At 57.9% G+C, this 12,998-nt stretch overlaps 1 protein-coding gene across 6 annotated transcripts in view; it reads left to right on the top strand.

Annotated features, from left to right (window-relative positions):
• Positions 1-12,998, top strand: part of SIPA1L3 (signal induced proliferation associated 1 like 3) — a 216,704-nt gene that overhangs the window by 156,135 nt on the left and 47,571 nt on the right. For all 6 annotated transcript variants that reach the window (XM_046680688.1, XM_046680687.1, XM_046680682.1 and 3 more), the window contains 3 exons: positions 5,119-5,393; positions 11,808-12,059; positions 12,723-12,860. In XM_046680688.1, the coding sequence (XP_046536644.1) occupies positions 5,119-5,393; positions 11,808-12,059; positions 12,723-12,860 (665 nt within the window). The remainder of the gene's footprint in view (positions 1-5,118; positions 5,394-11,807; positions 12,060-12,722; positions 12,861-12,998) is intronic.

Here is a 12,998-nt window from a genome sequence, read left to right as displayed (position 1 = left end):
GAGCCCTGACTGTGCTAATGAGCATTTTACATGCACGATCTCACACTCCTCCGCCCCGCCTGGACGGTAGATATTGTTCTTATCCCCACCTGACAGATGGGGAAACTGAGGCACAGAGTGGTATAGATACTCACAGTAGGTCGTACAGCCAGTAGGTGGCCGACTGGGGTCTGAATCCAGGGTTTTCTGATTCCAAAACCTGTTTCTCGCCAAACTTGAGGCAAGTAGCTAACTGTTTTCTTTACTTGGCATCTCCCGTCAAGTGTCTATAAACCCCTGAACCTTGAGATGTCCAGGGGCAGGCTCCTGGTTTTCCTCCCTGACCTCTCAGTCCCTGTCTCAGTAACGGACAGTCTGTCACTGCGTTTGTTGAGGTCAGAAGCCTTGGCCTCAGCCTCGCCCCTCTCTTTCTCCCACACCCACACCCACCCCATCAGCTCCTTCACCAGGCAGACTGCAGCCACTTCTCCCCTTCTGTGGCCACCCCCGGCCTCCCCTGGACTGGCCAGTAGCCACCTCGCTGGTCTCCCTCGCCCCCACCCTTGCTTCCCTGTGCTCTGTTCTCAGTAAGGTAGTCAGAGGAATTGATCACGTCACTGCTCTGCTCAAACCCTCAGCTCCCCCTAGGTGAGAGCAGCGGTTCTTACAGTGGCCCGCGAGGCCCTGTGTGATCTGGCTCCATGGTGACCTCGTCTCCCCATCACTCGGTCTCTGCTCCGGTCTCTGCTCCGGGCACGCAGACCTTTCCGTTTCCCAACTGTGCTCGGCAGGCGTCCAGCCTCAGGGCCTTTGCACTGTCTGTGCCCTCTCCCTGGAACGCTTTCTCTGACCCCCACATGGCTCATTCCCTCCACTCCTACAGGCCTTTAGTCACACGTCACCTTGTCAGTGAGACCTTGTTACCTAAAATTGCAAACCTTCCTCCCCGACTTGGCCCTGGTAATCTTCCCCCCACTTTCCCTGCTTTCATGTTCTCCGTGGCACCTCCCACTCTCTGACATGTATTCCTGTATTCATGGACCCTCACCATGTCCCCAGCACCCGGGCCAGCACCTGGCACACAGTAGACGCTCAGTGACCGTGTACGGAGTGTGTGCCCGCCTGCTGCGAGAAGGAACAGTTACGGAGGTTGACTGGCAGGCCCTGCCCAGCATCTTGCACGATCTTGCATTCCTTCCTTGCAAAAATCAAGAGAGGGAGATACCGTTTTCATCCCCACTTCACAGATAAGGAAACTGAGGCCCAGAGGGGCAAAGCGACTTGCCCAGGGCCCAGAGTGGGTTCAGTGCCTGGGTTCTTAGACATGAGCGCGTTCTTCCTCCCCAAATCCTGACAGCAGCTTGCATTCCTTGAGCAGTGACCATGCCAGGCACCGGGCCAGGGGACATTTTACCCACATCTTCCCTGTGCCACTCCATCCCACGCCTGCCCTGTGCCTACTGTTGGCGCGGGGCTTGTAGAGCACATCCCCACAGCCTCCTCAGTCTCAGTGCCCCAGGCCCGCCGAGGAGCCAGGAGGCTGGGAGTGGTGACAGAGACCGTCTTCTTAAACGATTCCTAACAGCGAGTCTCTCCCCTTGTGGAGGCCTCCAGGGTGAGGAGTCCACGCCCTCCCCCAGCAAAACGGGGACTCAGGCACCTTGCATTTGTGAAGTTTTATGATGTGCCTGGCCTGGGCTGGGCAGTGCTGGGACGAAGTGGTGACCACGGTGGCCTGGGCCTGCCCTCTTGGGGCTCCCATCCGAGGCAGATGTTGAACAAGGAATTACAAGTGCCAGCAGGTCACAAAGGGGAGCGTCGGAGGCCAGGGGAACCTGTCATGGGGGGGCAGTCTCAGACTGGTGGGTGGGATGCAGCCCCAGACACATCTAATTAGTTCCGAAAGCAACATTCAGGGGGTTTCACGGGAATCTTGCATTCTGGCCTGTCTTGAAAAGCTGGGGATTGGGCTCTGCTGGGCCTGGGTCTGCACGCGCCGTGGTCAGCTGAAGCTGAGTGCTGGGTGCCCGCTTTAGAGGGGGCCTGAGTGCACCATTTGGCCATGTCCTCCAGCCCATGTCCCACTGACATTCCCCACCAAGCGGCTGGGGGGCCTCCCCGAGGAAATGACTTATAAACTGAGACTAGAACGATCCATAAGAATCGTCCTGAAGAATGAGGGGGAAGTAAATAAAAGCATAAACGGCAGGGGGAGCAGGAGGGCGCACAGTGGCTGAAGGCACGAGCTCAGGAGTCGGATCTGCTCTGTGGCCTCGGACGGCGGTCAGCACCCCGTTTCCGCAGCTGTGAAATAGGCAGATTACTGGAACCTACCTCCTAAGTGAGATGTTAGCCTAATTGAGCTTATAAAGGGCCTGACCGGTGCCCGGCACACTAAGATCAGTCCCCAGGAAAATGAGCTTTGAGAGGGGGACCTGGGCCTGTGTGGCTGCATGACGCGGCCGAGGTTCCTTTGGCCTGGCTTGTGTGTTTGGGCTCAGAAGGTGCTCCCTGTGCCGGGGCCGTTCTGGGACCTCGTAAACATCGAGAATGGTTCTCCTCTTCGGGTGGTGCTTCCTTTAGTTTGTTACCAGAGCGAAGGGGACAGAGGTTCCAGGACGCTGAGAGACAGAGCAGCCAAGGAGTTAACCCGCCAGCTCGCTGTCCCCTGTTTAAGATGACGCAGAGCAGGTGTAGTGGGCCGTCACAGACCAGGCTCCTCAGAGAGAGCCTGAGAATCCCAGAGCTGAAGGAGGATGGGAGGTTCTTCTGGGAGGTGGCGCTTCGGCTGGTCGGGGCTGGCGGGGAAGCCCAGGGACTCCTGTCCTTTCTGTCTTGTGCTCCTCCTTTCGCTTCAATGTCGTGCTTGTCTGCGTGGTCAGAGTGGAGTCACTCCACATCCATCTTCCCGTCTGCGGGGAGGGAGAAAGCGTGAGCGAGGAAGGCAAGCCGTGTCATTTTTAAGAACATGAAGTAAAGCTTCCATCACTTCTGCCCGTATCCTGTGGGCCAAAACCAAGTCTTGTGTCCACACCCAGCTGTGAGGGAAGCTGAGAAATGTCGCCCCCAACTAGGTGACCCTGTGCCCATCAAAACTCTGATTTGCAGTGTGTGGGGGGGTCTTACTCCTAAAAGGAAGGAGGGGAGATGGAGAACGGAAGGCAGTCGACGGCCCCTGCCGCGGCAGTGTCTGAGCTGGCCGGGCCTCTGGAAGGTCAGGCCCTCCCCGTCAGGACAGCCCGGACGCCCAGGCCTGTGTGGCCTCCTCAGTCACAGGCAGGGACACACAGCACTTTTCTCTGTAGCCCACAGCAAATTCTTTGCACACAAGGGTGACTGCTTCAAAGAATTGTGACTCCCAAAGCAGAGGAAATGGGCTAGGACAAAGCCAGTCACAACTTTCTCTTTCGAGGCACTAAATAGTAGGCTTTTCGTTCAAACCAGTTTTTTGAATTTTTATTTATGGAAAATTCCCAACATACACGAAGAAGAGGGACTCGCGTCATGGACTCCTAACCCCATCGCCAGCTTCCGCAGCTCAGCCCGTGGCCAGTGCTGTCTCTTCCCTTCCCTCCCGTTTACTTTGCAACAGATCCTACACATCCTATCATTTCATCTGTGAGCATTTCAACATTTATCTCCAAAACATGCAGACTCTTAAAAGAATAACTTTTGGCATTATCGTACATAAAGAATTAACAATAATTCCTTATTGTCATATAAATAAATGGTGCTATGAAATCAATTACTGGGTCTTAATTGGCAGTTTTCAAGGGTTGGATGGGAAAGAATAAAAGTGTCAGAGTACATCCAGTGAGTAAGGGTAAGTGTAAGTGCTGTTTTGGGGGACGTGGTTCCCGGCTTACACATCCCCCCAGATTCTCCCCATCCAGATCAGGGACCACACAGATGGGACCACATCTTCAGGTAAGCCCTTCCCATCCAAACTCTCATTCCCTTCTGCCCGCTCAGGAATGGCATCGATCCGGAACGCGTGGACCATTTTGTGTGTATGGCTGTGTGTGTAAATGTGTGAATGCATAGCATGGCTTGTGACATAGAATTCCTTCTTACTGTGGGTGGTGGTCAGTAAAGTGTGAAAGCCCCCGCTCTGATAGGCACGTGAAACAGCCTTTCTAGCCAGGGATAGATGGCTTCTCACGGGGAATGCGAACCGTCACGTGTTTTCTTTCCTTGATACGGTTCTAGGAAAGGACAGGCAGAGCGTGACGCAACTTCTGTAAGAGCCATAGCTTCTTAAGGTGGTCGTTCTATCCTAAGATGAGGAGGCATCCCTAAGGGCATGCTGAAGCACTGGTGCTTGTGTTTGGCAGGTCCTCGTATCTATGGTAGTACGTTATCCAGAGGAAAACCTTACTCCTGTGAAGCAAGGAGTAAATTGGAGGCAAGACCCCATGTGTCTGGTCGGCTCCAGGTTGGGAGATCGGGAGTGAGTTTTGTGCCTCTAAAGATGATGTCATGAAGTAAAGAATACAGCGCGAGCCCCCAGCCTAGGAAAGATCCCAGGCTCGCTGGTCTGTTGTTTCTCGGCTTACTTTGGTTAAACATTCTGTCCGTCAGGATACGTGTTAGTGGCTGTAGCAACAAAGGTTTATCTCTTGCCCACACTACACGTCCATCTTAGGTTCAGCTGGGGCCTCTGCTCCACGTTGTTCTAACTCCGGGACCCCAGCTGGCCAGACCGCCACTATCTGGACTAGTCCCAGTGGCTGTGGCAGAGGGGAGAGGCTCCGGAGGGTCTCAGACTGGCAGTTAAGTGCCCCGGCCCAGAGGACGCACCAGTTCCTCTCACCACCCCTTGGCCAAAAAGGTCCCTGAGCCCACCAGCCACGAGCGGACCGAGAGTGCAACCCCGCTGTCCCCAGGGCAGGATGGAGGCGGGGGCATTTGGAGAGCGTGGTCTCTTCGGGTTAGTGAGCCATGTAGCTGCATTTCCACATCCCCCAGAGTCAGGAGTCCCCCCTGGGACTGGGAGGCTGTTTGTGCTCCTGTACACTGGCACCCCCAGGTGGGGGTCAGCAGGGTCTCTGGCCTCAGAGGAGGGAATCTGGCTGGGGGTCTTGCAAAAGAGCTGACCCGGAACAGCCTCTGAGGCTGGATCCCGCCTGTTGCCCGCAGGTGATGACCAACGGCTGGGAGACGGTGGACATGACCCTGAGGCGGAACGGGCTCGGGCAGCTGGGCTTCCACGTGAAGTACGACGGGACGGTGGCCGAGGTGGAGGACTACGGGTTTGCCTGGCAGGCTGGCCTCCGGCAAGGCAGCCGGCTGGTGGAGATCTGCAAGGTGGCCGTGGTCACGCTGACCCACGACCAGATGATCGACCTGCTGCGCACCTCGGTCACCGTCAAGGTGGTCATCATCCCGCCGTTCGACGACGGCACGCCCCGCAGGTAAGGGGGGCCCCTGCAGCCGGGAGCCGGGTGGGGTTGGCTGCTCCCAGAGTGCTGGCATGAGGCCGCCCCGACTCAGCTGGCACTCGAGGGCCTTTCTCACCCTGCAGACAGTGGTGATGGTAAAGGGGCTGGGGGTCGACGTTCATGGAACACTTACACAGGCCAGTTCTGGCTTGTGCTCTCCGTATGCAGGTTATCCTGTGTAACCACAACAGCCTCATGGGGTGGGCGCCCTTGTTGGTCTGAATCTTCTAGATGACGCACACCCCAGTAAAAGTCACCTGCCCGAGGGCGCACTGCACTTCATTCATTCATTCAGCTCACGTTTATGGAGCCCGTGCCATGTTCAAGCTCCGCTTGGAAGTGCTGGGGACACAGCAGTGACAAAGTGCCTGCTCCCTTGGGATTTGTGTTCTAAAGGGAGGGATGGGCAATAATTAAATAGATAAATGATGTGGGACCAGGCAGCGATGAGGTCTCAGGAGAAAATTAGAGCGGGGTAGAGAAAGGGCCTGTCGTGTGGCGGGAGAGCCCCTTATGGGTGGTCAGCGAGGGCTCCCAGGCGGAGGCGGCCGTGTGGTTTTCCAGGCCAACAGGTCCCAGACAGGAGCCAGCCATCGCAGTCTCTGAGGCGCATGTGTGTGGGCACATCCCTGCAGCACAGGGAGGTAGTGTGGCTGGAACAGAGTGAGCAGGGGTGAGAGCTGGGAGAGGGGACGGGGCAGACATGGGGGGAGCATATGGACACAGTCATGAGCTTGGGTTTATTATTCCAGCATAGTGGGAAGTCAGTGGAGGGTTTGTTTCTTTCGTTTTGCTTCATCTCTCAAATGGAACCTTGCAAACATTCACAGTACACGGAGCCCCCTGTCCCGACAGTTACCAGCACGGGGCCAGTTTATTGTGTTTTGATCTCCACGTCTCCCCACCTGGGATCGTTTAAAGCAATCCCAGCCTCGGAACGTATCGCTCCCCACTCAGGACCTTTTTAAAATTATTGCTAAGTCAGTGTCACCCACCCCTCTCTTTAGCTTTCTGTTGTAGCAGAGAGATTGTTAACCAGGCTCCTCCCATTGCATCTGGTTGATGGGTCTCTTCAGGCTCCTTTTAATCTCTTAGTTTCTCCTCCCTCTTTTTTTTTCCTTGCCGTTTATTTTGGGAAGAAGCCAGGTCCCTTGTCCTTGAGAGTTTCCCACTTCTGGGGTTAGCTGTTTGCATCCCTGTGGTGTCCCCGAACCGGTTCCTCCAGCACACATACTTCCCGTAAACTGGAGTTCCATGTGGGAGCTTGATCTGATTCTGGCTAAAGTCCTTCTGGCAACAACACTTCCCGGGCGTGTCCGTCAGGAGGCACCACGTGTCTGGTTCTCCCTCTGTGAGGGAGACTAAGGGCAGACAGAGGGTGCAGGTGATGGCGGCCCGCTCCATCGTCACACATGGCCCGCTCCATCGTCACACACGGCCCGCTCCATCATCACACACGGCCCGCTCCATCATCACACATGGCCCGCTCCATCGTCACACACGGCCCCCCGCCTGTCAGCGGCTGTTCGTGACCACTGCTAGATCCGGTATTTCATTGCGGGCCACAGATGAGCGATGCTCTCAGTTCTCTCTGTCCTCCTTCGTTGGTTGGCTGGAATTCTTCCAAAATGAGCTTTCCTTCAGTAACTCTTGGTGACTCTGAGACGTCATTGATGCAGAGAAGGCAGGATAAAGGCAGTGTTTAGAAGAATGAATGGCTACCCTAGCAACCTCCAGAGGTGACTGGAGACAGGTTCCGAGTGCTGGAACACAGCCGCACAGAGGACGGTCAAGGCCTTGGCCCCCGGGAGCTAATGGATGGATCGGGGGAGACAAACAGTAAACAAGGAAGCAGATAAGGTGATTTCCTGCTGCAGAAGCGGGAGGCGGCTGAGCGTGGTGAGAAAGCGGCTCCTTGGTGAGGTGGTCTGGGTTTGAATCTGGCTCTGCCTCTTTTTAACTGTGTCCCTGGGCAGGTGGCCTCCCCACTCTGTGCCTCGGTTCCTTCATTTGTAAAATGGGAAAGATGACAGATGCTTTCCCTGAAGGTGGTTGCGAGGTTGGAGAGGAGACTTGTCACCACGTAGGTCCGCATTGGGCCCGCAGGGGGCGCTCTAGAGTCACAGGGCATGAGGAAGATAAAGAGCCCGGCCTGACAATGGATGCGTGGTCAGGGAAGGCCTGGGGTAGTGGGGAGCCATCACAAAGGCCCGAGGTGAGGATAGCGGCCCTTGATTGTGTGGCTAGAGCCAAGGGAGCCAGGAGGAGGGCAGGAAGTGAGGGGACCCCGAGAGTTTATGCACGTGACCTCACAGGGCTGATGTGATCCCCACTTCACAGATGAGAAAACTGAGGCTGGCGTGGCCCAGCCCCTTGTGCAGAGTTGTACAGCTAGGAAGCGGCAAAGCAGAGCTCAACCCACTTTGCCGTCTCCATCCTGCTCCGCGGCTCTGAGTGCGGTGCTCCCTCCCCGCTTCCTGGATCCTTCTGCTCTGAACTTGGCGGGGGACAGTGTGGGCAGGCCTGGACTCTGCAGCCAAGGGCTTGGCCACCCCCACGCACGCCCCGGTCCCCCGACCTTTGGCGCCTCTTCCAGGGCCAGCTCCACCTCTGCTCGGAGCCACGGCCCAGCCACACCCGCTCCCAGCCCTGCAGCAGCAAGTCCAGCTGAGGTAACCCCCCCGGCAAGCTCCCTGCAGACCTCCTCTCCTTGCTCTGCACACACGCTCACACCCGCATGTGTGCACACGATGAGCCCGCTCGCCTGTCAGGTGACTGTCCCAAAATGTGTGCCCAAGAGGCCGGAAAGCCGCCCCTGGATCTGCAGGTAGGGACCCGCTGAAGCGAAGTCAGAGTGTGCAGGCTCCCTTCTCCGGCTCTGGGGCGACAGGCCAGGGAGGGTGTGACCAGACAGATGCGTTCTGCTCCCTGCGCTATTTAGGCGAAAGCCAGCATCCTGCTCCCGTTACAAGGCGGCTGCGAGACAGGGTCTCCCGTCTGCAGGGCTGGCGTGGGTTGGGACTTGCATGGGTTCTGTTGTTCCTCAAACGCAGAGGCGTCTGGCTGACCTCATTTGCAGAGCTGATAACCCCAGCTCTGCGTCCCGCCAGCCTCTCGCTGCAGCCCTGGCCTCCTGGCTCAAACGTCGCGGTAACGCGTGGGCACGGGCAGAGGGCTGTCACTGCCACCAGCGCGCTCTTCATGGTATGCGTCCAACCCCGTGCTCTCTAGAAACTGGGGAGAGTACAGGGGGTCGGCCCCCAGCCCCAGGCTGGGGTTCTCGAGTGAGCCCTGCACCACTGGGCCACAGCTGGGCCGGGCCAGGGAGCCAAGAGGACATCCCAGAGCCCCAGCTGAGATGTGTCATGGCGACCTGGGGTGCTGGAGCAGGCTCCAGAGGGGTGTTCTCATCTCACTGTGTGTCGCTGCCTGAGGGGGGAGGTGATCCCAGGATGCTTTTGTCCCCTTATGTTGGACTCAGGACCTCCGGTTGCAGGTCGGTAGCTCCTCCCCGAGAAGGGAACTTGAAACCCCACAAGTGAGCGAGTAGAAGAGGTGAGAGAGGAGCCGTGGCCCCCAGAGACTGGGCTGTCAGGAGTCAGGGAGCAAGAGCGGTCTGCGAGCCCGGCCCCCTCCCGCGCACGGCTCCCCACGCGCCCGAGAGGCAGGACAGAAGCCTTAGCGCAGCCTTGTTGGTAGAGAGAAGACGGGAAGCCTCTGAAATATCCATCCGTGGGGCTGACTGATGGCGCATCAGCCGTGGGATGAGGAGGAATTGGCTGGTTAGGGACGATGAAGTGACTGCTGTGAGCGCCTGGTGAGAAATACTGTTAATTGAGGGGAAAGGAAGCCAGATGTGCACGGAGCTTTAGGGTGCAGTTTTTATGACTGTTTTAAGTTGTATTTCTTATCTGCGTAGAGTATTTCGGGAAGGATATGTAAGAAACTGGAAGCTGTGGTTGCTTGTGGTGGGTGAAACCAGGGGACAGAGAGACAGGACAAGGACACTCTGTTGTTCCCCTTTCATCTTTGAAAACGATTCAAAAACTCAGTCAACAAACTGGGCTTTTCAGGCTTTTCCATGTGTCGAGATCATCCTGGGCAGCTCGGTAAAATGCAGACTCCTGGGCCCCGCCCCGAGGAGGATCCTGACTCAGAGCAGCCGAGGGGCCCAGGCTCGGCGTCCCCCTGCTGAGTGCGCAGGGTGACTTAGATGCTGGGCAGGAGCTGGTTTCCGAGCCCGCAGCTGGGTGTGGTTGGACCTCAGCAGCTGGAAGGGAGGCTTGGGCCTCTGAGCGTGTGGGAGCCGCAGGTAGCTGTGGGCAGAGGGGGCTGGAGGTGGCGACAGCATGCATCAGCTCTGTTCCTTAGGTGGTGGCGTGGCCTGGCTTTCTCCTGATGCTCCCAGACTGCCCACACCCGCCTTGTTCTACAGATTAGGAAACAGGTTCCAGGAAGGAGATCCCTTCCCCATGGCCACCCGGCCCAGGAGCCCTGGCTTGCCACCCCTCTGAGCTGCCTTCAAGATGATGAGATGCTGTGGCCCTCCTTGAGGTCATGCTCAGGGGCTTCTGGCCAAAAGTGAAGCTGTCAGTAACTGGAGGAGACGTTGGGGACCCAAGAAATCTGCCCACTGGTCCCCACAGCACTGTACAGTGGGCCAGTGGGCATGGTGGCTAACATGGGCTTTGGAGTCAACTTAAATATACTTAAATCCAGTTTCCACCTCTACGGCTGTGTGACCTTGGGCCAGGTTACTTCACTTCTCTGTGCCTCAATTTACTTCTCTCTAAAATGTGACGCGGTAATCAGGTCTCCCATTACTAGCAACAGAACCAACCCAAACGTGTTGAAGCAAAAGAGGAACTTAACTGGCTTATGTACCTGACAAGACCAGGGGACGGGCACGATTTAGCTGTGGCCGTATGCAGGAGCTCAGGCGCCCTCACGAGGAATCTCTCCCATGTGTCCCCTTTGCTGGGTCACTGTTGTCCTCAGGCACTCTCCCCTCCTCAGAGCTCCAGGCTCAGGTCTCCCCAGCTCAGCAGCCCCAGGGACGTAGATCTTTGCCCCCAGCAGTTCCGGATCAGGTCCACAACTGATGCTACTGTCTCTGATTGGCCTTATCGGCCACCTGCCCATCCTGGGCCGGGTGGTGTGTCTTGGGAGAGAGGAGTTTCTGATTGGCCAGGCCTGGGTCACGTGCTCATACCTGGAGCCAGGAAGTGAGGTGAACCCCCCCCGCCCCCCAGAGCGCACAGACCTGTTCTCACGAGACGGGGTGCGGAAGCCGGGCGGGCGGACGCGGTGCGTGCACTGCCTGGGGGCCGTGTGGTGCCTTCCTTCACACGCCTGGCCTGCTGTGTCCCCGGGCTCTGTTGGCCATCCGTATTGTTGTCATTCCTTGCCTGGTACCTGGTGAGGCGTGAGCACCTGCCAACCCAGAGAGAGAGCCAGGAGGAGCTGCTGAATGTCGGCTCCCACTCACAGTCCGGGGGGCACAGTGGGGCAGGCCCCGTGCAGAGCGCCTCCCTGGGTCACCTTCTCATGACTCCTGAGCAGCTGTGTCCTGGGCCTACGGCCTCCCAGCCACCAAGCCCATCAGGTCTTTTGCCGGGTGGCCCTGAAAGTTCCGTGGGCTGCAGGCACTCAGGAGAGCCACAGAGGGTCACCTCGACGGGAGCAGGAGAGCTTCCAGGCCCAGGGCTCCTCCGAGCTCGGCTCCCACAGCCGCTGGGAGGTGGCTTTTGTGAGCACGGCCCCCTCCTCGGGCTCGGAACCCCCACCCGTGCTGTGCTGCAGCCGCGGTAGAGAGTGCCAGCCAGCGTGCGGAGCCCCCGCCTCCAGCCCGAGCCTGTGCTTGTGCAGCCTGATCTTGGGGGAGCCACAGGCCCTTCTGCATCTATTTCAAGGTTCTGGATTTTGTGGCTTTTTTTTTTTTTTAACCACCCTGCAAAGTAGGTCACCTGCTCCTCTTCCAGCTGCCTTTGAGCTTCTTCGGAACAAGGCAGATACTATCCTTTGATTCCAAGGGCATCCGCCTTTCTGGCCCTGAGAACGGCTAAGGGGGGCCGAGCCAGGCCATGGGGGACAGTGGCCGGCTTGAGGCCTGGGTCAGGGAGAGGAGAAGGGAAACGAGAGACGGAGAGGAGAGGCGAAGAGAGGAGCTAGAGAGGGCCGGGCAGTCAGAGTCCCTGATGCGCCCCGTCCCGGGTGAGGACTCTGAAACTGGTGAGTTTCAGACCAATTTCAAGGGTCTCTACGCGGCCTTGAAAACGGGCCATCACCGTTCAGACTTGACCGGGCAGTCCCAGCCCCGTGTTCCGGGGCTCAGGCACGTGCGCTGGTGGGCCAGGGCCTTTCCAAGTAACAAGGTTTCTCTTCCAGGGGGTGGCCGGAGACCTATGACATGAATACCTCGGAGCCCAAGGCAGAGCCGGAGAGTGTGACCCCCGGGGGCCGGCCCCCATACCGCAGCAATGCTCCCTGGCAGTGGAGCGGGCCCGCATCCCACAACTCGCTGTCAGCCTCCAAGTGGGCTCCGCCAGCCACCCCCGGCCACGCCCAGTCCCTGAGCCGGCCCCCGAAGCAGCCCCCTGTGGTCCCCTTCCGGGAGCCCCAGCCCCTGCACAGCAAGAGGTAAGGTCACCCCGTCATCTCCCTCCCACCCTTCGCCCTTCCCTCCCTCCTCTCTCCCCAGCCTCTTCCTCTCCGCAGCCCCCTCCTTCCTCCTTCTTTGTGCCTCCTTCTTTCCCTCCCTGACTCGTCCAAGGGCTCAGGGCCGGGAGTGCAGCCACCACGCCACGTGCAATGAGAACTTTCTGTTTCCTGAGAGGTCGGGGACTGAAAGCACACCATTTAGGACGGTAACTGCTCTGGGGGGGGCAGGGAAGGGGGACAGGAGCCGCCCACAGGTGGGGGTGTGTTGCCGCCCTTCTGTTCTGGGGTTGGCTGGTGGCTTCAGGGAGTTCGTTTCATTATGACGACATACAACTTACAGATATTCCTTTGAATCTGTTAAAAGATAAGGAAAATTTTCCAGAAAATGAGGGAATCCAGCTTGCAGAAGCTCGTCTCGCCTCGTCCCTGGAGCGGGCGAGAGCGTCTTGGGCAGTGTCCGGGGGAGCAGGCCGGCACGGAGTCCTGGTTCCCGCTGCCCTGTGCCCTGCAGCTCTGTCATCCCCGGGGGGTGGGCACGTGGCAGGTGGTTGGGCCGGAGGGAACGGCCTGGTCTGTCCGTCCTCTGTGGGGAGAGGGGTGGCCTCCACACTCACCCCTGGCCGCCTCCTGTCTCTGTTGCAGGCCTGTCAGCTTCCCAGAGACCCCTTACACAGCATCACCAGCAGGGGCCGACAAAGTCCCTCCCTACCGGCAGCCTTCTGGGAGCTTCTCCACCCCTGGCTCAGCCACCTACGCAAGATACAAGCCATCCCCAGAAAGGTCAGAGTCTCTTCATCTTCCAATTAAGGAATCTGGTGAAATCTGGGGATCCTTCTTCTGCAGGAAACGCACATACCCCACAAGTTTATTTGCCATTTTATGGGGTTTCTAGATCTCTGCAGGTCGTCAGAGGGCCAA

This window comes from Equus quagga, chromosome 13 (genome assembly GCF_021613505.1).
Source record: "Equus quagga isolate Etosha38 chromosome 13, UCLA_HA_Equagga_1.0, whole genome shotgun sequence".
Classification (NCBI taxonomy): domain Eukaryota; kingdom Metazoa; phylum Chordata; class Mammalia; order Perissodactyla; family Equidae; genus Equus; species Equus quagga.
This window is presented reverse-complemented; position numbering and strand designations above follow the sequence as displayed.